Below are 25,317 nucleotides of genomic sequence, written 5' to 3' on the forward strand. Positions count from 1 at the left end.
CTTGATCCGAGCTGGGGTTTGCTCGTATGCTCAATGAGACAAAGTCGTTTTCTATAATTATAGGTTGTCATTAAGTGCACGTGTTTACATCGCTAATAGCCACGTCCCATTTAAGATCGCACCACTTGAATGTGCTCACCGACTGCGATGCATTTTAAACAGCTTCAATGTCAATGATGTCCTTGTTCCGGCCTAAATATCTCTGAGACTCGCTTTCTCCATAACAGAGCATACACGGGCTTCATGCCGCGGAGTGCAGAACAGTCCGAAACATGTTTTCAGTAGAGGTGTAACATGTAAGAGAGTTTTACCCGGGGCAGGTCCTAATTTTTTCACTGCTGGGGGACAGTTATCTCCAAAATTACTCAAAAGATGGTAACCATGATAACCGGCCTCAACAATTTATCAGGACTTTCCCGGTGCGTTGGTTGAGGGCCTCCGTTCTAAGCCATCGCGTCTTTTGGTCGGAGATCACGGAGGGATTGCGCATATACATTCATTCGAAGAGCACATGCATCGGATGCTGATTGTCAATTTACGTCCATGAAATTTTTGGGTTAAAAATATGCTTTGTTTGAGCCTGTTGCAAACACGTGCAGTATGAAATATTTACTTAAAACTTAAACTTAAGGGTGGTTATTGGTCAGCAGTGGGTTTATTTCACAAGTACGCTTGGATTATGGGCCAGTGCACTCGGTTTTGACCCGGGAATGTTATATTTGAGACCACATGTTAAAAGCGTGGCATCACACACTATCCGGTCGATTACCAGCATTCTTGTACATCTTACTGCATCGAGTCATTTAGCGATCTGTGGGCGATACTCTCCTCTGCACTGGTATTTTTATCAACGGCGTGTATTTCCTCCGGCTTGAGATAACGTCAAGTCCCTCCTGCCCTCTTCCTTCCTCACCATAGCTGACGGATGTTTCGTTGTCTCTCGAGTGCACGCGACCCATCCCTTCGAGAGACGCGAAATGATAACGACTCGACGGGTCGTTCTTCTCTCAGCCGGATGTTGTTGGTTTTGTGCTGCCCTAACCCTGCGTTGTCGCGATGCAGACCCGTTCTCGACCTGTATTGTGACACGTTTCATAACTCGCGGGTTGTGTGTTTCGCATATTGAGTGAAAGACGCGCGTATGCTCGTACTGGCAACGACACAGCGGCACCACACACCCAAAGCCTGTCCTAAAACTCTCATGCACACGAGTCTGACTTGGTGCGGAAAATCGGCTCAGCAGCTTTTTTATTTACCATCTATTGTGCAGAAAGCCAAAAAAATCTGGCAAGCGCACGAACATACGCACAGCTCGTAATTAGGGAAAATATGGCAGAACATTGTACGTAACAGGTGTGGGTGCTGTGCAGAATGCCCGTCAAAAAACGGAAATATAGACCCTGTATACCGCTCATGTTGTTTTACAGGTACCTGAATCGAAATGATGCGCAATGCCACACTTTCACACCGAAAACTGAGCTGGAACAGTGCACACCTGCGGTAGCTTCCTCATGCACGAACTTAAACATATCGTACAAGTGGACTCACTGATAGCACAGCGATTGCGCTGAGCACTCAGCGCTTGCCTAATCATGCCGATCGTGTATTAAAAAAGTGATAGTAGACTCCACTACAGGTTTGGCGTTCTTTCCTGACCATCTTCATGGTAAAATGTCTTTGAAAATGTCATTTGTGCAGACCGTCATAAAAGACAAAGGTGACCCGCAGTATTCTAGAGCAGCAGGGAAAACATGCTACGGAGTCGGTGAATGTCATTCTTATGCCGTTTCTATTTCGCGGTACACCAGGCAGGCAATGAATTTCTGAAGGGTTGATGAGAGTTGTCTGGCTTCAATTGGATTGTACTTACTCAAAACAGTCTTACTTGATGTTCTTCGCAACGAACAGAGTTCCGATGTCAAAAAAGGTTATCCCTTTCTACACATCCTGAACGCGCGATATATGACTGCTTCTTCGCATCGTCTCCGGTACTAATGACCAAAACCGTCACTTAATTGCTTTTTCCACGATGTTGCACTGATCCCCATCGGGCCCATGATAAGAATAAAACTTAATAGAATTGTTACGAGCTCTCAGAAAGTCTAACTTAAGCGATCTAGTCGTCTACATTCCAGATACTGATGGGTTTGTTATCATTGATTTTGTAGGCTCATATATTTTTCGAAGACATGCAGAACAATTGAATAAAAAGCTGTACTGCATACATTGCTATGCCAACTTGAACGATCCCAAATATGGGATTCACCTAACCTATCTATCAATTCCGCTTTTTTCTCGGTTTTAGGTCACATTGGCTTTGTGTTCGGGCCATGACGAAAAATGCAGTGAATTGATACATAATGCGGCTGGAGCAGAGCTAGGAGAGAGTTGGAGCAGCTGTAAGCTGGCGGAACGAGGTGTTGAAATATGCGGTCAGCGGTGGGAGATTTAGCCGAGCACAGGGGTATGCCCTCCGCGAGCGATCAAAAAAGGATCTGGTGTAAATCCATGTATATCGGCAGCGAAAATGATAGCAGCGTTTCATCCTGTTTTCTGCCTTTTCCATCCAAATCTTTTGCGTTTTTCAAAAGCTTAGTGACAATTACCAAAAACTTAAATCGTAGCAAATTCAGTTACTTTGTTGACTGAAAAATTGTCGTCCCTTACCAGACTCAGTGACGGCTGTTTTTATTTTCCATCAGCCCGTAAATATTACATCAATGGAAATCCACCCGTTAGATTTGCGTGGACAGGAGCTTTCCAATGCTGTAGCCAAACCTCATACCAGTTTGAAGGTCATAGCCCAGCTTAGCTTAATACGCGATCTAAATGAACATAATGAGAAATTATCACATCTGTTGTGGTCTCGGTCCTCCCGCGCCTCAAAAGGCGTCTTACTGTTTACAACGTAAAGATGCAATTCCGAGGACATATAGATACAACAGATTACTTGAAGAAACTTTTCAAAATTTGTCACATATTTCATTCCAGTGCTATTCTTGAGGAGCGCAACCCATTAATGGTTCCCAAAATGGTATCTGCCATGCGAAAGTTTACTAGCCAGCACCAGTCAGTTTGTTATCGTTTTAGATCATTTGGAGACCATGTTGAACGGTGCTACACACTAAGCAGTCCCAGCCAAGCATTTTGCATCATAAGTTTGTTTGTTTATATTATATAAATATACATATATATATATATATATATATATATATATATATATATATATATATATATATATACATGATATAATATTATAAGTTTATTTGTAGAAGTTTGTAATTGTACCAGCGGGTTTAGAAAGCCTTTAATTCAACCAGCACCGTTCTCCGTTTGGCAGCATTCTCATAATGCTCCACGAAAGTTCAACAGTATTTGCACTTCTATATAATAAATTCACTATAAGGTTCGTCGACCCCAACCAAAACGCTTGGCCTCACCAACACCGAGCTACCGCACGAAACCTGTCGACAGCGACAAAGACGGAACACGCCGCGACGACAGCGTCCGAGTCGTGTCCGCCTGACGGCGCGCTGGCGCGAAGGCATCGTGCTAACAGAGACCTGTCTGAGACCGCGCGGGAGCGGTACCGCACCGAGACCTGACCTCGACAGCGTCCGAGTCGTGTCCGTCTGATGGCGCGCCGGAGCGAGGGCATCGGGCTAACAGGGACCTGTCTGAGCCCGCGCGGGAGCGGTACCGCACCGAGACCTGACCCCGACAGCGTCCGAGCCGTGTCCGTCTGACGGTGCGCTGGCGCGAAGGCATCGTGCTAACAGAGACCTGTCTGAGCCCGCGCGGGAGCGGTACCGCACCGAGTCCTGACCCCGACAGCGTCCGAGCCGTGTCCGTCTGACGGTGCGCTGGCGCGAAGGCATCGTGCTAACAGAGACCTGTCTGAGCCCGCGCGGGAGCGGTACCGCACCGAGACCTGACCCCGATTCGACATGCGGTCCATCATTACCCAATTACGCTCGCGTTTCGGCCGGCGACGCCAGGCGCTGTGTCTTGTTACGCAACGGGCTCGGTCCCTCCATTTGATCTGATACCGGGCCACCTCAGGGGGCTTGCTCGTTTTGTGGTAATCCGTGAGCATTTGTGACATTTCATGCCGAGATCATATTAGGAAAGCTAGAGCGTTCTTTACATCGATCGCTGGTCTTCAGGATTGTCGTTACGCGAGGGAGTAAATCTGCGGCGTTACCTAAACTCCTAAATTCTGTTGCGAATAGCGGTTATTGAACTTCCCACCCCTCGAAAGAATCTCTGGCATGATGCCAGGGTCGTCAGCCCACAGTGTGGACCATCTAGGTATGATATCCGGGTGCAGATGCGCTGTGCCGGTCAAAAGGAGCGCTGTCGCGTCACCGCCTTACTCATATCGGGGTCGAGTAGCCAGGAGGGCCTGCACGTTGAATAAAATGTTCGGCGATTGGTGACAACTTGATCCAACGTAACAGGGTGTATATTCATGTAAAGACATATTCGGGTGACGTCATGACTTGAAAGGGATGAAATATGACGTTGTTGTGAACCTGTCCTTAGTGGATCTATATGTACTTAGTGAATTCCAGTTGCGCCGGCAACTGCCAACATCCCGCGGTGAGTTGTGCATACAATGTATATGTGCACATACATGCATAAATACGAGCCCATTAGTTTCACGCAGACTTTGGTCATGACTTTTACCCCTAGGTTCTGTTCACATTGCTTCGAGGCGAGAAGCAAACACGCGTGGAGGTGGGCACCGGGTGGGCTATTGGGTTCCGAAGGCTTTCCCAACATCCAATAAAGTAGGCAGGGTCAGCACTCAATCTCCGCCTGATGAAATCGGGTCACTCGAACTCTCCGCCCGACCGCGCGGACAGCGCAGACACGACCAGCTCCTAATGATCAGTCTGGGTCTCGAGGGTCTGGGCCAATTTCGGGGGTAGGTGAACAGCACAATGCGTCCTTACGCCGAGTCGCCCGGCCCCCGACGACCGACATCTCACCGCGATGTCTCGGGGGCGGTTTGGAGGTCAGGCGTACAGCGGGCGTCGCGGCTCGGGAGATCACATCGGCTGGCTCCGAGACACGCTGCAGCGACACTAATCGATGGATGAACGTGTCATGCACGACGTCGCCCCGTTTGGCTGGACCGCAGAGGCGGTCAGATCAGGGCGGACTTTCCAAACGGTGCGCCGAAGGTTTGGAGCGCGCCAGACGGCGCTCCAGCTGCTAGCGGATGAGGCATTGCCGGCATTAACTTTGTACATGATACAGGCGTTTCTAATTAACTTTTTATGGCGTGAAATGAATGGTTCGCAGGTTTATGGGTGTGGGGAAACGGGCAAGAGTACGTTTTCTCTCTCATGGGATATCGGCTCGAGGGGGCCAAAATATTTGACGCTCAAGAAAGCACGGCAAGGTAAAAGTTGATTATCACCAAAATTTGGAATTCGTCTTTACCTGTCAAAAAACCCTGCCCTCCAGTCAAAGAGCAAGTGACATCTGCCAGCATTGTTCACAGCAAAATGTCAGGGAGCGTTTAAGGACAAGTAGCGGAATGGCAATGGACATTAACATAACGCGCGATGTGCGATCGTTTTCTTAGTTGGCTTGTCGCAAGCAGATCCCACTCTAGCAAACAATCTGGTTGTTAACGAAAGACTAGTCGGTTCCACCTTTGCTTCGGTTTCAGCCTTTGCGTATCAACGCATATACCGCGTTGCATATATTTTCATGTGTTTGCTTCCTGTAGTTCATTACACTCAACTGTCTGGACACGGAGCATGAACAACTCTATACGGATTGTTCAGACGTGTCCAAAGCTAGCGCCATAACTAATCAGCTCCTCACTCATTACTTACGGCTGTGGGCTTCGGACCCCGTGCTATTTTTAGGCCTTAAGGCGCTGGGTCCTGCCACTTCAGATGCCTAACGGGGCGTGGGGCCTGCGGTGTTGTCATAGAAGAACGTGGGATATCTCAGCAAGGCTTTCCTTGAAGTGACGGTGATGTGCTGCTTCCGATGGGTACTTGCCAACTACCAGACAGAATATATATGTATATATATATATATATATGTATATATATATATGCATATTTGGTTCATAGACGGCATGTTATTGCTATTTAAGGCATTACTACAGCCCTGCCGTCTTTTCAGTTCAATGCATGGATTATTACTGGACCAGCTTCTGCTCCCGTCTGTACTGGCCACCGTTTCCATCTGCCGGCGCATGTCCATTGTTCCACATTTCGTCGCGGCATTCTGCCTGCTGGGAATATATAGTAGATATTGAACGTGACATAATTCACACTTATTGAGTCCGCATTTCTACCCGCATGTTAACAGTTTGGAATTTGTCTTGATCGTTTTATTCATTGTCACAAACTTCTGAAAATTAAGTGCATTTGAGTATTTATAATAAGCAATATCTTGCGTCTGGTCATTGATGGATATGTTAAATATCAGTTTCCATGAAGCGTGATCAGACCAGAATTAACGTATGTACCTCTGAGCTGGCATGTTTTTACTCTCAATTAGTGCAGGAGCCAGCGCCGTGCTTGGCATGCATCTGGGCGGTTGAAATATTGATGAACAGTGCATGTGTCCGCGACAGAGACACATTTTTCTGACCTCTGCGGACATGTCTTCTGGTCCCCAGGTCAGGACGTCGCGAGGTCAGATCAGACTGTGACGGGTTCAGTCACGAATGACGATCTGGATCCTGGATAAAATTAGCCCGTGAGTGCACATCAAAGGATGTCACAAACTTGCAATCGTCAAGCCTTCCCACCCATCCGCCGCATACGTGTCCGACTCGCCCGTCGCGCAGTCTCGGGCACCAGCTGTCCGTTACATCCGTCTGCCGCCCCGGGTCGCGGCGCGGCCGGCGGGTATCCGGCCGCGGGCTGACCCAGCTTCGCTCTCCAGCGACGCGGCGATGACGCGCGCCGGCGGTGACGCGGCGCCGGTGGCGGCGGCCGCCGCCGCCGCAGCTCAGTTCGCCGCGCGCCGCCGAGGAAGTGGGTTGGACCGCGCGCCGAGCAGCGAAGCCGCGCGAGACAGAGTGCCCGCCGCCGCCGCCGAGTGCCCGCCTCTTCGACGTTCGTGTCGGCACCGTTCCGTTAGAGGGAGCCGGAGCAGGGCTCGGGACTATGTCCCCCCGACACATTGACGCCAGGTGAGGACTCGACCGCCGGAGAGATCCGGGAAAGAGGCGCCGCCGCCTCTGGCCGGTCGGTGACGCTCCGCCGGTGAAACCCTGTGCGCTCGGCCGGCGCAGGGGCGTCACCAGCGGGGCATTGTCGGACGCCAGCCGACCCTGGCCCGACGCGCTGGCTGGTGAACCGTGGCCGGACCGAAAACAAACGGCGCGGCGGCGCAGTCAGCGGCGACGGCGACTATTTGCGATGGGGTCGGTCGTTGGGGACTGTTCCACCAAAGCGTGCCGTCTCACCGTCGGGGTGTATCAGGAGTTGGAGCCGGGCCAGCCTAACGGCTCACCTTGTTGAACCGCTCGAATGTCCCACTGTGGCTGACACCGAGGTCTCCGGGCTGTATTGCGGGCGGCAGCCAAGGACTCAGCGAACGTTGCGGAGAGCGTTCACCTTTAATGCACGTCCCGAGTTTATGGTTGTGACCCCTGAAGCTGCCTGCAGAATGTTACAGAACGAACAGCTCCTCGCGGTGCCTAGATGACTGTCAGTCGCCAGACAACGAATTCTGACTGACGTGTGAACCAGGCGTGTCTTGCCTCGCCCAGTAAACTAAAAACGCATTTTCCTCGGCCTTTTATGGAGCTAAGCTGGTACAGAACGCTGATTCGCGTGTTTGAATCAACAAATCCTCCGTGTTTTTATGCTGGCATGTTGTTCGTTGTGCCCGATAGGACTGTGCTTCCCGTCAGGAATGACCCTCGCGTGCATGTTCGTTGGCGCGACTTTTGTCCCGCCCGTAGCCACGTTAGGGACGTGGCCGTCGCCGTCAATCTGTCTTCCAAATCACCCGAAGCGCAATCCCGCAATCACATGATTTGTAGCGGCGGTGGTACCGTTCGCGGCACCGGTGCGTCACTGGAAAACAGAGAGCCGCGCCGGCTCCGACGCCGGTGGGAGCCCGCCCGCCGCCCCCCCCCCCCCCCCCCCGTCTCTCCTCACGACGGGCCCGTCCTTGCCCAGCTGACTGCGCGGCCGCAATTCCCTGCCTGGGGCGTAAGAGAAACGGCCGCCAGACTGATGGGCGTCCTGCGGCTGACGGCCGCCCGGGCCGGGGAGCGGACGGGGCGGCGGCCGCGGCGCCGGCCAGCGCCGGTCTCGGCCAGCCAGCTGGATCGCCCCTCCGGAGCGGTGGGGGCACCATGGAGAAAGGCTGGATGCGGAAGGTGGGATGGAGCGTGCAATGGTGGGCTTAAGGCAGAGACACCATCCAAGAAAATAAGCTGGGGGCAGGGCACGAAAGATTTGCTCGTTTTCATCTCAAAGTTGCGGTTGTTGAAGCCTCCCCCCCCCCAACAAATAAAAATTACACCCCTGGCGTAAGGGAGCGCACGAGGAGATGGCCAGACGACGACCAGATGGCGAGGTTGTGATGATCGTTGTGAAAGGCCATTGCTGCATTGTTGCTGCCGTGTCGATCCCCTTCAGTCCCGCTCTTGCTTTTCCAAGCATGGCCACGAGGAAGCTGTGTTATCTGTGACATCCCACGAGATGCTGCAATTAGAAGGCTTTCTTGACCGCGTTGCCACACCACACAATGGCGATTTTTCGATTCCGGCACACAATGTGCCCGATGTTGGGCAACGGCACGCGGTCAGAATGAAGGGGCCCAGCCCGCCACACACACACACACACACAGCCAGACAATGGACCGAGCGGCCGACGGAGCCGACAAGAAGCCGCCGGGATGCTCTGACGAGGGTGTACGGTGGTGCAACGCCGGGGCTGACCGCGGCTGGGAAGCTCCAGACGGGGCTGCTGTCACTGCCGCTGGTGACGTGCCGACCGTTCCGCGCCGCGGCGGTGCAGAGCTGGTGCTCGTCACGGGGGGCTCTGGCTGGTGTTGGTAAGCGGAGAGTTGAGGACCACCACTTGGCTTGGACAGCAGTATGAAGGACACAAAAAGACCCATCGCGACAAAGCAGGACTTGAGCGCCTTCTCTGTAAAGACTCTGTGGCCTCTCGAAGAATGCCTCTAGCCTGATCCTGGCGTGAACGAAAGTTTTTTTCTAGTGTAAATATCATATCGATCACAAACGTTAGTGCCTACAATGCGCTTTTGATCACCAAGGCTGTAAAACGCATCCATGGCTGATGCCAAGCAGAACACATGCCGTTTCTCCTTGTCAGGTGAAAACGACGCCGTAAAATGCGCTGGCGGGGTGGCGGACATTAATTAAGCCCGCCGTGCGTTACGTTGGATGATATTCTGCTTGCGTTCGACCCCAAACCAGTGAACACGCAGTTCCGACGCTTATTGTTCGTCCCAACTGGCGTCAAAACTGACCCACTTGCGGTGATTTAGTGTCGCGGGTGTAGGCACGCACGTAGCATGTTTGGCCGTTGGGCATCGTGGGACGGAGGACCCATGTGCCCGGTTTTGCTTGCGTGCCCCCTGACCGGTCCAGCAACGCGCGGGTATCTTTGGGCGGTGCACCAACACGAGGCGAATGGCGCGCACAGCACCTGCTCCGCCGTACGGTTCCGGGTTGGCCCGGTAGTGCGGAGCAGTAGGTAAAGTATGCTTCACTTCGTAAAAGGAGAGAGCATCCGGCCAGGTCAAAAGAGTCTGCAATTCTGAGCTTCTTCGGTAATGCAGCGTTTGTTCCTCTGTCCTTGTCGCAAGGAACGAGAACTGTAAACGTTTAGTTGGTTTGGGTGACGATATTTATGCCGACATACTGATGTACCTTAAAGACAGTATAAAAATTAATGACTGTTTGATTCTGGCCAGATTGTTTTCTAGCATGCCTGAGTATGGTGAGCTGAGTATGTCTGGACTATGGGATTGAGGCTCCGTATGCTCAGAGCGTTCCCTCACCTGTTGAATAGCCCATTTGTCGTTAAGTGATCTATTATGCTCGAGGTCTTAACCCATTTTCCACGGCGATTAGCTGGCGCAGGCCCTTGTGCGGATCCGGCCGCTTTTATTGTTGCTCGGGTACGCTGATCAGCTGCGCCTATGCGCTTCTGAGCCGAACCGTCGTGCACACCCAGTCTGACCTCTACCCGTGACTGGAATGTGTGCGCTCGATACGCGCGCATCCCGTTGTCCGGTTGTCCACGTGCCTAACTCGCGTGTGACCCAGCTCCATCACCCACCGTGTGCTTGTGCCAGCGCCTTGTCATCTCTCGCTCTTTATCCCTGTCGAATCCTGGTCTCCGTTCCTGACCCGGTTTTGACGCCACTCTGCCCTCTTTGGTGCGTCCGGGCTCACCGCCTTAGCGCTGTTTATTCGACTCTGTAACGGTCTGACATTCCGCGGGTCCGTTCTAGGCCTTGTCAATCGTGCTGGCTTTGTTGTCGTATCGAGCCCAGCGGCTCTACCAGAGAGCTACCGTTTGTGGGATCTGGCACACCCCGCCACCTGGTGCTTATTAACCACATGTAAATCTCAATGTGTGCTGCGCTGCGTTGTCCTGATTGGGGCCCGATGGGGCTCCGGATGGGACCCAGCACGCGGGGATGCGGCCAGATTCATTGCAGCTTATCATCTCTCTCGTTCGAAACACATGCCTCATTCGTGTAAATGCTCACCTCACCATTAACCTTTCAATGGTCACCTGTGTCAGCCTCACCATTATTCCAGGCCTCTGGAACGTTAGTCCCAGCCTCACGTGTTTCTCACCTCACCTCACCCTCGCTGCCATCATTCTCACTGTTAGCGTAAAAGTGGCCCTGGTCCTATATCGATCTTCACCAGCTCCTCGCAAGATAGCCTGTGGATGGCCATGCTCGCACCTCGATCCTTCTCGGCTCCCTTCACATGGGGTCCTGTGGATGGCCATGCTCGCACCTCGATCCTTCTCAGCTCCCTTGACATGGGGTCCTGTGGATGGCCATGCTCGCACCTCGATCCTTCTCAGCTCCCTTCACATGGGGCTCTATGGATGGTCATGCTCGCACCTCGATCCTTCTCAGCTCCCTTCACATGGGGCTCTATGGATGGTCATGCTCCCACCCCGATCCTCCCCAGCCCCCCCCCCCCCCCCGCTTCAGTGGCCCGGTGGATGGTCATGCCCCCACCTCGATCCTTCCCAGCCCTCCACGTCCGTGGCCCTGTGTGTGACGAGGCCACGTCCTGCTCAGCCGGCCGCCGGCTCCCTGCAGTGCGGCTGGCGCGGCTGGCAGTCCGACCATGCTGCCGACCGTGACTTCAGGGATACGTCCCCACTCAACGGCACCGCAGCCAAGGACAGCTGACGGCCTCCGCTGGCTGTCGCGCAGTGGCCACTTTTCATGGAACGCCGACAGTCAGCTGGTGTTAACTTGTCGGTTATAAATGAGCCTGTATTTTACGACTCGTTGCTTTGTTAGTGCGGAAACGTTCCCATTGTGATGGCGTATCCGTTTCAGCTATGATATCCCCTTTTCGAGGTTATTTCATTTTAGCTGTCAAGACTGGAATAATAAACAGGTGTCTGCTGTTTTGAACGAGACTGAGACATATTAATTGACACTTGTTCCAGAACCGGACATAAAGAAGTCGACCATTTTAAGGTGATGTGGAGATGAAACTTTCCTATTGAGTTATTTCGATAGATGGTGGGAACCACAAAAGCGTCCAAATTAACCGCGATTGAACATCCTCTATAACTCGCACTTGCTGTTGCTGTAACTCCGCAAGACCCAACCTCAGAAGCATTTAAATATCCAGCCCTCTTAGCCTTTGGAGCCTCCTCCTGTCCACAATCATGCCTGAGCTCTACCCAGCTGATTCTTGGTCCGTGGGCTTCGATCGCGGAGCGCGGCTCTGACCGTTACCCGGACCTGTCGGGAGTGACGCCGTGAGTCGGCCCGTTTCACCGCTCCCCACCGCCGCTTCCGGCCCGCAACAGCACGCACCGCGCTGCTGCGCCGGCAGCAGCCCACAGTCGCCCGTTACCTGCCTCCCCCCGCCCCCCCCCCATCCCCACCCCGTCCTCCTGCCCCTTAATCGAATGGTACTGCCGGTCAGCTGATATCGGCGCCCTCGGCAGCGGCTTCTCGAACGCTCGCCGCCACCTCCTGTGGGCCACGTCCGGACGCCAGCGCCGCCGCCGCGCGCCTGCTGACCCACTGGCCTATATGGCTGCGCGCGCGCATCCGCCTTCCCACCTGGCCGCCGGTCCCGAGTCGCTGTCCCCAAAACGCGGCACCCCTCCGCCGCAGCGGCGCTCCCCGCGGCGCCCGCGGCGCCCGCGGCGCCACCAGCGGCCGCCGCGCCGGGAGAGAGGCGCCCAGGACAGGACGTCCGGCTCTTCTGGCGCCAGAAGCTGGTGACGTCACGGCGGCAGTGAAAGTTATTGGTCATCGGCCGACACGGAGGCGCCGCTCTTTCGCGCGGACGCAGTCGGACTCTGCGCCGGTGTCCGTCGCGCGGGCGGGTTCCTCCGCGTGACCCGCCGCCCGCCGGCGGGGCCGACGGGGGACCGCCGCTGGCCTCCTACCCGGGCGACTCGCGCCCTCATCCGGTCCCGGCACGGACGGTCCTCTTGCTGCCGGCCGGGAGCGACGTGGCTGGCGTTGCGTGGGCGCGGCGGAACGCTTCTACCACTGGTCCGAGGGTGGCCACCGCCGTCTGGCGCCCTGCCCGCCGCCCCGGGCGTGGGAAAGTCCGTTCCGTCGGCGCTGTCTGCCTCGCCGCCGTCGGACCAATGACCTGGGCCTGCGGTCGGCGCGTGCCAGGAAACCGGGCCACCGCGCTGCCGCCGCTGGAGACCCTCGCCTTTTGGTTCTGGGGTGCAGTTGATTAAACTGTCTTCGGGGAAAAGTCGTCGTAGGTCGCTATTTTCTTCTGTGCACAGGGGCCCTTCTGCGTCAACCTTCTGGGCGTTGATGCAGAAGGCTGTCGTTGTCTGTGTGCCCCGCTAGCTCTGCCGCGCGCTCCTGTTGTTGAGCAGCATCCGGCGTCAGCTCTCGTTCCAACTCCGCTGCTGCAAACGCGCCCGTCAGCCGCCGCTAAACGGCGCCGGGCCGTTTGTCTGGCCGAGCGAGCCGCCTGCCGCGTTATTGGCTTAGCGGCGGTTGCCGAGACCAGCGCGCGCGCGCGCAAAACGCCGCGTAACGGTCGGCGAAAACGGGGCCCGGTGGCGGCGGCGGCGGCCGCCACCCGGCTGCTAACTGCTGTGCGACCGCGGCGGCGAACGACGGCGCGCGGCGGCGTTCTCACCGCGCGCCGCCGTCGCGTGGTCTATCACGGCGCGGCGACATTTCGCCGCGACTAACGGCGCGCGTCCGCGCCGGATGGGCCGCGGCGGCTGTAGCCATGATTTGCTTCCTCTTGCGGCAGCTGGCGAGCGCGTGCGGCGGCTCCCAACGGCCGGTGCGGAACTCGGGGACGGAGAGGGACGCGGAGGGTGGCGCGCAGACAATGGGGTCGGGGCTGCGTGGGGAGTGGTTTCAGCTCCTCCCTCCAACCGACCCTGTCCAAGAGCCATGCGCCGAATGCTCGATGGCGGCGAAGTGAATCCTGCGATTTTGTTTTACGAAAGGGCTACGGCGCGCACATTGTCTCGCGCCTTTGTGGAGGGCCAGTGGGTACGGTATAAAAATGTCATAAAGGCACTGAAAAGCCCTACCTTAAGTCAGGAAGCGAACCTATGTGCCAGACAGCTACAGCGAGTTACCCCAAGTCATAAATACAGCCGCCTTCAAAGCATCCCTGCGGAGGCACGTGAAGAATTTCCCTGGAATCTAGAACGGCTGGCGTTTCGCGGAGGAAAATGCGTGCGTTCTGGAAATAGCATGTGCGCACTTCCGGCTTACTCACATCCGGTGTTACCCAGAGCGCCGTAAAATGGGGCGGATTCTGTTTGAGTTGTCCAGGAGAAAGTGCGACCTGTTAGCATTTTTACCACGGAATATCGCCAGCGACATGAAATTCGCCGCACTACCATAAATCCGAGTCCGGTACGCGCATTAAAGCGAGAAGAAAGAGTGGTCAAATATCACCATACGTCTGGAGAGATGGGGAAGTATGGCCGATAGTGGACCTTTGGAAGGCCGTCATTACTTGGTGGCCAGGAAAGGATTCTTTTCAGCGCTTTGACGTATTGGGCGTTTGCATAAATTGATATGAAAATTCCCCATGCACATGTTGTCCATGTACTTAGGAAAAATGTTTTCATTCAGGCTTAGGTGGCTATGCGTCAAGATATAATTGGTCCTTATCTGCCTTTTCTCATTTTTTGTATATGACGATTCAGAATGAGCTGTCCAGGAGAAAGCGAGACCTACCAGTATTTTTTGTCCAGCGGGTAAGAGAGAGAGAGAGAGAGAGAGAGAGAGAGAGAGAGAGAGAGAGAGAGAGAGAGAGAGAGAGAGAGAGAGAGAGAGAGAGAGAGAGAGGGAGAGAGGGAGAGAATCAGAGACAGAGACAGAGACAGACAGAGAGAGAGAGAGATGTACACACACACACACACACACACGTATATATATATATATATATATATATATATATGTATATATATACATATATATATGTATATATATACATATATATATATATATATATATATATATATATATATATATACATGTGTGTGTGTGTGTGTGTGTATAATCATTCTACTTTAAACTCCTGGGGGTCGTCTAGTGATGTGTCTGATGAATATGTTCCAAGGGATCTGGTGCCATCCAGCAAGCACATCGGGTGGCCATTGTGTGACCTCTGTGCCCTGCGCCCGTGCTGACCCGGATGTTCTGCTTTCAGGTTACCATGGGCGTGCGCTGTCCTAGTTGTCGCCCTCACGCTATGTCGTCCTGTCGCGTCTGAGAAAGGTGAGATGAGCGTTTTTTGTGCTGTAAGAGCCTGTCTTGTTTGGCCCTTTCTGAGCCGTCATCTTAGATCGCACTTAGTATCAGTAGCACAGCTCACTGGAGGTGACCATCAGAATCGTGCCGCGGTCGAAAAACACGTCGTGCGTTTCGGGCCCCGCGTCCCAGATTTTGGATCCGGATGCAGGATCTGAGACTCAGGTGTGTCGTGGCCAACTACGTCCATCACCACGTCTTTTTGAGACGGCAGAACATTGGCCCGATCGGACGGTTATGTTCGGAAGAAGGGTGCGTGCGTGAAGGGTGCGAAAAGGGTGCCCTTTCTGTGACATGAATCCTACATCCGGAATTACCCATAATGCAACTCACGCTTTGGTTGTAGGACATTCTGGGTCCCAGATTGTATGCTCCATTTGCCCTTCACGACCCGTTAATGATGGCATGCATATTCTTGCTATCTGTGGAATGTTTGGTTACTGCTATGACCAGTGACCAGTGGCCAACCCACTCTGCTTTTGAAGGGAAGGATGGCGCTGTGCAGCCTATGGATAAACATGAAATCGAGATCAAATACACTGTCTGGGAATAAAATCAAGCCAATCCCTTAGAGTGAGTCGGTATATATAGGCACCATGTATGTTGGAAGGTGCTGTACTAATTGCCCACTGAAGTACGTTTTCGTGACGCATTGAATTTAAACGTCACAGTAAACGCATTGAGACTGACTGGGTAATATTTCATGCCATGCCCACTTGTGACAATGTCCCAGCAACTAAATGACTCATTAAGTGACCTGACCGGTCGAGCTTAGGCCCACCACGTTAAACTACACACAGTGGGAAAGTCGTCTGATGACTGGCCCTTGCACGTCGGGAGCATTTCTTTTCTCATGGGTGGTATTCTAGCCTGCATGAAAATCAGACGCTCTGTCCATTGCCGGACATGCCGGTAAACCAGCCGTCTCCTTTGAGAGACCGCTGTCGCCGCCGCCGAACGTCACACCGCGGCCGAAGCCGTCCCATCCGCCCGCGGCTGTGGCTCTCGTGCCCACGCTCCGACCGGAGCGTGGGCACGAGAGCACCCGGAGAGCGCCGCTCGCAGTGTGTTGACGTGACCTGGACAGATCCGGTTGCCTTGTTGATGCGACCCGGCCGCGCGCTCCACCGCCGCGACCGCCGGCCGAATGGAGCGTAATTGTTATTTACCGTAGACGAGCGGACGGGCCGGAAGCAGCCGCAAGTGGACTAGGGCTCCGACCAACCCGCTACTTTCGGAGGCGCAAAAACGGCCGACGAGGGAAACCGGCGGACGTCACACGAGACGTGCTTGGTCGGCCCTGGCCGCCTCCGCCGCGCTGCGCCGAAAGAACGCGGGCTCACACGGGTGCGACTGGAGGGCGCGGGCTGACGAGGCACGTGGTTCCCGGAAGCGGTTGAAGGCGGTGGTTTTCCATGTCGGTGCCACGTAACCCGGCGATTCCCAGGCAGGCCGCCTAAGACATCGCTTCGTAACGGGACTAGAAATGTGTGCTGCCGCGAAACGTGTTGATACAGGCGACGAGAGTGAGAGAAAAAGAGAAAGAGACACGGGAGAGAGAAGGAGAGAGAGAGAGAGAGAGAGAGAGAGAGAGAGAGAGAGAGAGAGAGAGAGAGAGAGAGAGAGAGAGAGAGAGAGAGAGAGAGAGAGAGAGAGGGTGAAGCCACTGGAAAGCTTATCATCCTCACGGTTATCACTGCTTAAGCGTTGTGTTACGTTTGTGCCTCATGTTAGGCTCGTTCAAAAACATATTGTGATCAATGGAAAAACGATCGATTTGCCACGCAAAATAGGGCAAAAAATGTGGACCGAAAAGTGATGTTGCTGGGCGCTGAAATGCTGCAGCGGCAGCCCTTGCCGTCGGCTACGGCTGCGGAGCGGCGCGGCCCCGCCTCGACCTCGAGAACGCAGGCAGTGCCGACCGTTCAGAAAGAGCAGGGTCGATGGCACTAGGATTCAGCTCCGCTTTGTACGCCGCAGGGATGTGTATAGACGACAAAATAGACCAAAATATGTTCCAAGAAAGCGACTGACTTTGTAGAACGTTAAATGTGCACGACCCTCATGGCCTGTGGGAGCTGTCTACGTCAGTTATCATGCCTTTCTTTGCGGACATTTGAGGAGATGGTCGCAGTTGTGCAGAACTAGAGTCAAACACGCGAGGGGGCCGGTGCGGAAACCATTTCCGTTGCTGTCCACGTTTAGATGCGAAGTCACGGAAATGGTCTGTTCATGTTTCATCAGCCATGATTACCAGAGAAGCACAAGTCACACAGCGATTCAAGACAGGCGCGACGGGATCGTTTATCCCGAAATAAACACGCCCCGACGTCGCATCGCTTGATGTACGATGAGATGTTCAAGTCACTGGGCAAAGCTTAGTGCATTTTCAAGTGCCTTCATGCGAACAATATTCTGAGCATATGCCGTTTTGATGGCGTCCTGGACGATGGCTTATAATGATGCTTTCCGAGAAAATAGTCGTTGCAGACCTGGCACATAGGTCACAGCTCGGCATATGTTCGCTGTTGACCAAGAGGAGACATTTGTTGCTTGGAATCAGTGGTGTGGTGCAGTTGCGTCATTTGGAAGCCTACCTAGATTGAGCTGCCCTCAAAACAAACAATCGTATTGTCACAGTTGTAGGTTGCTATGTGCAAACAGTCACGTGCTCTGGACCGCAAACCATGGATCACACCGTTTTTAGGTCGTTTTAATGATTGCTGTAAGATCTCAGCTGCCATAGAAAATGGAGGTAGGACGTGAACTGCGCCGTGCAGACGAGTTTGCCGTCAACAAACCTGCTAACGGATCTAAAATTTGCGATAGTTGCTCCGGTAATCGACCGGAATGCGGCTAATGTCACGCTTTCCGAAATGGATCCGACGTACACTCGAGCTTTGCCGAGAGAGATCGGCAGTCGAGAATTACACGGGCGCGTGGCTTTGTTCATTAGGAGGCAATATTCTTCCAAATATTTGCGTTTTTCTCAAGAGTTTTATCACAACTGCCAGAGCCGTAAATCACGGCGACCTAATCGATTTCATCGATTAAATTGTCAAGCCCGTCCAGATGTCTGGCCGACTTTATTTCATGTTTTCTTATCAGCAGATTGGCGTACAGGTGCTCATTAGCGGGCCAGGGCCTGTTAGATTCTATTCAAGGTAGACTTTCCAACGTATCGATCAAACCCATTGATGTCGGCGACTGAAAGTGTCCGGCTTTATTAGCCCAGCTTTTGCTATCATCTGGGCGATAACAAGTGATAATCCTCACAGCTTTCTTGAACCCGCTCGTCCCACGCTGCATAGCGAGTTGCTGTTGATATTTTCGTTCCAATACGTGTGTACGCTGCCAACTATACTGCAACGTGATTGGCTGAGGCAACACATGTATGATCAAACACAGCATAACACAAAATTGCTACACTCGTACACGCGCGTAACGCCGGAAACACGCTTTCATCAATTTTTTTCTCATTTATTCATTGTCTTCGCTAATGCCCGCTTTGAAAGTTGAGCTTTGGAGCACAGCTTTGTCTATTGTGTTCTGTGAAAGTGTTGGCAGGCTATAATCAAGCACATTCATCAGACCATACACGTGTGGGCAAACAGCCTACGAGACATCACAGAACATCTGGTGTCCATGTGACGTCAAACACACACTCAGCATAGGCAGCGCAATACAACTCACAGGTCAAAGCGTCACAATCAACCCAAATGCGATGTCGCCAGTCAGTGCCCTGTTCTGCCCCGCCTGCCCGCCTCGTGGAGCGTCATCCGCGTCGGAGCGGCCCGGCCCTGATCCGTGACCCCCGCCCGCGGCCGTGTCATCGGGCCACGACCGCCTCCGTCACGGCACGGGCCCGTGACGCAACGGCGCGAGCCGGGTCACCGCGGCCGCCGAGGGGCATCGCCGGAGGCGCCGCGGGAGGAGCAGCCTGTGACGGCCGGCTGCAGGGTGGCGCGCCTTTCACGACAGCAGACGGACGTCATTAGAAAGGAATGCCGGGTGGCGGAGGTCGGGGACTCTCCGAGAGGTCTCCGAGAGGTCTCCAAGAGGTCTCCGAGAGGTCTCCGAGAGGTCTTGGAAAGCGTCATGCGGGCGGCGCCGGGTCCTCGGGCAGAACGCGCGGCTCGGGAGTAGTTGAGAGGATTCTCAGAGGCTGCCACGCCCATCTGGGAGAGCGCAAGCAGCCGGGAGGTTGGTAGTTGGCAATGCTTGACGGTGATAGCCATAATTCATACTCATTGGTCCATCACATGCATGCGGAATTCGGGAGCACTCGGAGCTCACAGAGTTGAATGGTCCCACAGAGACGTTCATGGATACACCATCGAAGAGCAGAACCCCTAAAATGGTGTCAGGTTGAGTGTTCACCGACGGCAGTCGGATGACGCCTTCTTATCGACTTTCGAGGCAATGACCCATGGAACTGAGTGGGCCATAACTAAACCATGTTTTCAGCAGTTTTCACAACGCGTGCCTAGTGGTTGCTCTTCCAGAATTATCTGAGACGGACGCGACCCGCTGCCGCTTACGTAACAGCTCGGGTAGCGAGCGTGGTCCGAGCTCCTGACCTACTGTCGGCGCGTGCACGCTGTTGGGCTCCCTTCACCGATGCCGTGTGCGCGCTGATGGGTTCCCTTCACCCATACTGCGTGCGCGCTGATGGGCTCCCTACACCCATGCCGCGCGGTCCAATGGACAAGTTTGGCTGCGCATCCAGTGACCAGCGGGCAGGTCGGGACTTCGAGGGATGGGACTACCACGCATGGTAAAGCCTGTTCGCCTGACTGCGGCTCATGTTGAGACGTGTATGGAGTTTCCAATGCTGCCTTCGACGCCGGATCATAACATAATGGTCGATTGTAACGGCAAGGCTGCAGGCAAGAACTGCTGGCAAAATGTGACACATCACCTTGAAAGGCGACGCCAGCTGACCCACAGTGCTCACGCCGTGACCGGATAACCTCCGACGCCACCGCCACATGCCCCGGATGCTGCCCCCCCCCCCCCCCCCGAAGTGTGACACGGCGGCGGCTGACCTGGTCTTTTTGCCCGCCAGGGGGCGGCGACGCCCCGCGCCGGCCGGGCCGCCCAGCCCACCGCCGTACCGTCACACATGCAGAGGCGGGACAAAGCGCGGCAGGCGTCCCGGGCGGTCGTGTTTGAGCTCCGTGACTGGGTGGGAGCGAGCGGGCGCTGCCGGCGGCGGGCGCTGTGTGACGCGATGTTTGTGCGCGCCGTTGGGAGGGGCTGGGAGCGGCGGTCACGCAACCGTCGGCGCTGCCACCAGCGGGCGTGTGTGTGTGTGTAAGTGTGTGCTCACGGCTACAGAACGGGTGATGTCGCAAAACACGAGCGGGACGGGCAGCAAAATAAGAGCGCTTGGGAGATGGTGCTCTTGCAAGAAAAACTCCGGAGGAAGCAAGGCTGTTCTCTAACGTAGGTGAACCATCTTCGGGTAGCGTATCCCCTGTGAGTTCACTAACAAATTTGTCATGGACATTATGCCTCATGTGCATGAAGTCAGTTACCAAGAATTCATAGACATATGTTGATTCCATGCGGTCGGCAGCGTAGTCAATTCCCGTGAATCATGCCTGTCATGTAATAACAGTGTCCGGTCGCGAAGCGTCCAGTGAGCCGTGCTCGGCCATTGCCGTAACCAGACCGGTGGCACACCGCCGTCCGTCTCCGGAGAAATTCTGCAGCCCTTCCAGCCATGCACCTTTCCTGGAAGTGAAACGCGATGGTGCGTGGACACGTCTGGCGGGCAGACCGGCCACGGCGGTCTATGCAGGGCCTAACCGCCGGCGCCGGCCGGCGTCCAGCCACCCAGGAGTCTGGTTTCGATCGGCACGGGACAAATGCCACGAGCCCGGTGATCACGCTCGACTGCTTTCCCCCACTGCAAGCGATGCAACGAAAGTGACCCGGCGATGAGCGAAAAGTCTTCATTCTTTTCAAGCTGGATCAAGTCATCAAATGATCCCTACGTTCGTTGTGCAATAAACGCTGCGTAATGCGCCGTGTGGTGTTATTTCTCGTATAAGCTGGTTTTAAAAACCAATATTTCCTGACTTACAACACCACTCTCCGTCACCATTCAGGCTTGGCGACCCAAGCTCCCATGAGTTGGCGACCCAGTCATGTTTATGATCCGTCCGTGACCCCCGTGACCTATTGCAGGTCTGGTGAAACCGGGCAACTGCCCGCGGCATGTGCTGCCATCTAGCCGCTGCGTCTGGAACCAGACGGACGAATGCGTCTCCGACGCGGAGTGCAGCGGCGTCGCCAAATGCTGCTCCACTGGCTGCGCCAAGTTCTGCGTGATGCCGCTGTACACCGGTGAGCAGGGACGAATCGAGGGAGTTTCACGGACACCGATAGCGTTCACCCCCAGCAGAACCCGTTGTTGTCTGTGGCCTCACCAACATCAACTGTTGCGACATGCTTAACAGCACATACACAACACAGCAAACATGAAAAGGCGCACCGAAACGCCCATCCGTTACCTCTTCTGACTAGACTGAAGACCAAGTCGGCTAAGCAACATCAGGAAAATCGCTCGGCTGCCGTCCGCGCGCCGCCGGCCGCCGGTAGCGGCGGGCCGTCGCGAGTCTCTCCCCCGCCGAGCGGCAGCCGGCCGGCTCCGGCCGAAGCGGCGCCGTTCCTGCACACTTGACCGAGTGGACGGCGGCCGGACCGGGCCGGCCGGCCGGCCGGACCGGCGCCGTTTCACTCTCTGTGACATACTACCCCAGTGTTGCCGGCGGTCCAGGATCCGGTCCGGGCCGGGCCGCGGCCGGTCCGCCGGCCCGGGCTGCCTCCTCGCGACTACCGGCGCAGGCCGCCGGCAAAAACAGGCAGCTGTGGACGAGCGTGTTGACGCCCCAGCGGCACCGCACTGTCGTTAGGGCGGCCTGCAAATGGTGTTGTGAACGGCGGGTGGTTGGCGGTATAAGTGGAGTGCCACAAACAACAGGCACGGTGGGAAGCGTGGGGCAGACCCACTCTTAGGTCGGCTACAGCGCGGCGCCCCTGTCAGGTGTCTGCACTGCTTATTTAGTGGGCTCGTTGCCCTCGGGCGTTACGTGGAGCCGCCGCAGCCCACGCTGGCCCATTTGCAGCTGGGCCTCCCGCGCTGGGAGGGGCGGTGGGAGGATTGCGGCGAAGCCTGGGTCATCACCCGAGCAATGGCGGCTTTCTCTGCAAACTGGGGCCTCCTGCAGAACACAGCGCCATGCGCGCGGCCAGGCTCGCAGGGGGCTGCAGAGAAGGGCCGCCACACGCTCGGCCCGAGTCATCAGCAGAGACACGGTGACAGAGGACTGTGGCGGGCGAGCGGCACAATTATTGCACACGTCTTGAGTAATTCGGCACGACAGAGCTGTAGTATAGAATATCCGTGTGGTTAAGGATGCTACCCCACATAGTGTGTGGCCTGCCATTTTCTGTACAACTAGCCCAAGGTTTTTCAGATGTCCCAAATACCTTTCCCCACTTGATCAAACCAAACCAAACTAAACCACGGGCCGAAGCCGTCCGATTTGTAGCATGGCTTCATTGATAACACCTCCAATCATAGCCTCACTTTACGGAAAATAACCACCTACGCCAACTTCCCACTCCCATGCTACCGAATGACGGTGTGATGTAATCGCTAACATGGTAACACCTGAGAAACGCTCCACAATGACCACCGTCGGCGCGGCCGGCCCCCGCGCCCCTGTCCATGTGAGGCCCGCGGCTCAGCCCCGCTGCCCATCCATGTGACCCGCCGGCCCGGCCCGCTGCCGCCACCGTCCTGTGGACCCACCGGCCGGCCCCGCTGCCCTGTCCATGTGGGACACGCCGGGCCGGCGCGCTTGCCCTCCATTTGGGACCCGTCGGCCGGCCCCGCTGTCCCGTCCATGTGAGACCCGCCGGCCGGCCCCGCTGTCCCGTCCATGTGAGGCCCGCCGGCCGGCCCCGCTGCCCCGTCCATGTGAGACCCGCCGGCCGGGCCCCGCTGCCCCGTCCATGTGGGACCCACCGGCCGGCCCCGCTGCCCTGTCCATGTGGGACCCGTCGGCCGGCTCCGTGTCCGCCGCTCTGTATGACGCAGCGCCTGACGTCGGCAGCGTGTGAGCAGCAGCTGAAGTTCTCGCTGCGGAGGAGCCGTGCGCTGACGGGCGAGGCGGCCCGACGCGTGCGCATCCCCGACTGCACCCCCGACGGCCAGTTCAGGCCGGTGCAGTGCGACCCGGTCAAGGAGATCTGCTGGTGCGTCGACGACAACGGCTTCGAGCGGGCTGGCACGAGAGCGCGCTCGCTCGAGCTCACCAACTGCTCCAGTGAGTACCGACGCGATCCTTACAGAGACTGTCGGGAGAGAGAAGCGATGAGTAGAGCCCACATATTGTTGGGGGGAGTATCGGCGTTGTGGTCAATGCCCAATTTCGGTGGGTCCTTATTCTCTTACCCGAATTGGGGGCAGGTATTGCTCCAGCGTTTCTTCGATGCGTCTTTGCAGTGAATAGCTTAAAAAGCAGAGTAAGGTATTTCCCAGCCCCACCCCTACTCCCACCCCCGCTTCGCTAAAGCAACGTCCGCCAGACATGCCCCGCGGTACATCCGAGTCATCTGAAGTCATCTGCACGCTTACGCCGCCGACTCGCGGTAGCGCAAGAGAACTGGGTGAATGGCATGCCACCGGTGCAGTTTTCCGGTGAAAACTCGCCCCGGCGGGACCGGTCGGCGACGGGGGCGTTGACACCGGCGTCCGCCGAGCCCGAGCGTCCCGCCGCCCAGCCGATGGCCATCTGGGAGGGGACTCGTGTGGGCTGCACAGCCGCTGCAGGCACGAGATCAAGAGACGTCTGGCGGCCGGCCACCGGCCAAACACGAGCCGCCAGGCGGATGCGCGGAGTGGATTGGCACACTTACTGGGGCGGGTGGTCCTGACAAACGTGATAAGCTGCGGTGTTGGGGGCGCCAGCCGGTCAGGTTTTCACGCGATGTGTTACAATAAAGTCACGATTCCTGCATCAAAACTATGGCCTGGTGTATGCATGACATGTTTTCATCTTGACAAAAACGACATTGAAAAAAGCAATGGAGAGCACGATTGAGATGCCTTTTATAGTCGGCTCCTGCGGGCGCAGCAAATACAGTATTCATGCGCGTATTCGGCGGGTGCAAAGGAAGCCATGTGTCAGAATCAGTCCATAGGTTGACGTGTTAGCCCTGACGAAGCCATTCGTACTTCCTCCGGAAATCCGTCTCCCACGGCCACGTTTGAGGCCGAGTTGTTTGTCGCCGACCCTGCGATAGTGACGCGCTGGGCGGGCGCTTATACGGAGCCAACAGGAAGCTGAGACAAAGGGAGACAGACATATTAAGTGGGAGAGAGGGAGGGGTCAGGCTAGCAGAGAGAGAGAGAGGGAGAGAGAGAGAGAGAGAGAGAGAGAGAGAGAGAGAGAGAGAGAGAGAGAGAGAGAGAGAGAGAGAGAGAGAGAGACAGAAAGAGAGAGAAAGAGAGACAGAGAGGGGGAGAGACAGAGAGAGAGAGAGAGAGAGAGAAGAGGAGAGAGAGGGAGAGACAGAAAGGAGAAGAGAGAGAGAGAGAGAGAGAGAGAGAGAGAGGGAGAGAGAGAGAGAGAGAGAGAGAGAGAGAGAGAGGAGATAGAGAGGGAGAGAGGATTGCGAGAGAGAGAGCGATTAGAGAGAGATGAAGATGAGAGAGAGGAAGCGAACGGATGAACATGGAAAAAGAACAGATTTTGAGTGCGGAAAAATGTCAGATAGAAAAGATGCTGACGGTACAATAAGAAGGAAAGGTGACACAAGTACATTGGGCATCTATTACCGAAAAATCATCTCGATCTATCTTATCGGGGCGCTGTATCAGCCCGCTCAAGTTCGAGCTCGCCCGCTATCAGCCCCCCTGAGCTGCTGTGCCGGCCGTGCAGGCGCGGTCTCGCCGCCCTCTGACCCCCTCGCCCTCACCCTGCAGGGCAGGACGACTGCGCCTCGGTCAACTGCCGCATGCTGTGTCCGTACAGCTTCAAGCTGGACGAGCGGGGCTGTCCGCTCTGCCAGTGCTGGGACCCGTGCCAGGACGTGCAGTGTCCCGGCCAGCTGTCCTGCCAGCTGGAGGAGATGCCGTGCGCCAACGAGCCCTGTCCGCCCGTGCCCACCTGTGAGTATGACGCGGATCCCCTCACGCTCCGCATGGCTTGTGACGGACATCAGCTGCATGGAAGCGTCGTTCTGTGATGCTTAGAAGGCTTGGTTTGTACGTTTAAAGTTTGAATACAGAGTAGCCCA

General features: G+C 55.5%; 1 protein-coding gene across 1 annotated transcript in view; it reads left to right on the top strand.

Annotated features, from left to right (window-relative positions):
- Positions 1-7,008: 7,008 nt before the first annotated feature.
- Positions 7,009-25,317, top strand: part of LOC119094397 (uncharacterized) — a gene marked incomplete at its 3' end in the record, with an annotated part of 32,658 nt that continues 14,349 nt past the window's right edge. Inside the window, exons 1-5 of the mRNA XM_037217458.1 lie at positions 7,009-7,171; positions 14,900-14,967; positions 21,196-21,354; positions 23,130-23,342; positions 25,004-25,189. Coding sequence (XP_037073353.1) covers positions 7,146-7,171; positions 14,900-14,967; positions 21,196-21,354; positions 23,130-23,342; positions 25,004-25,189 — 652 coding nt within the window. The remainder of the gene's footprint in view (positions 7,172-14,899; positions 14,968-21,195; positions 21,355-23,129; positions 23,343-25,003; positions 25,190-25,317) is intronic.

This window comes from Pollicipes pollicipes, unplaced genomic scaffold (genome assembly GCF_011947565.3).
Source record: "Pollicipes pollicipes isolate AB1234 unplaced genomic scaffold, Ppol_2.1 Scaffold_4002;HRSCAF=4701_pilon_pilon_pilon, whole genome shotgun sequence".
Classification (NCBI taxonomy): domain Eukaryota; kingdom Metazoa; phylum Arthropoda; class Thecostraca; order Pollicipedomorpha; family Pollicipedidae; genus Pollicipes; species Pollicipes pollicipes.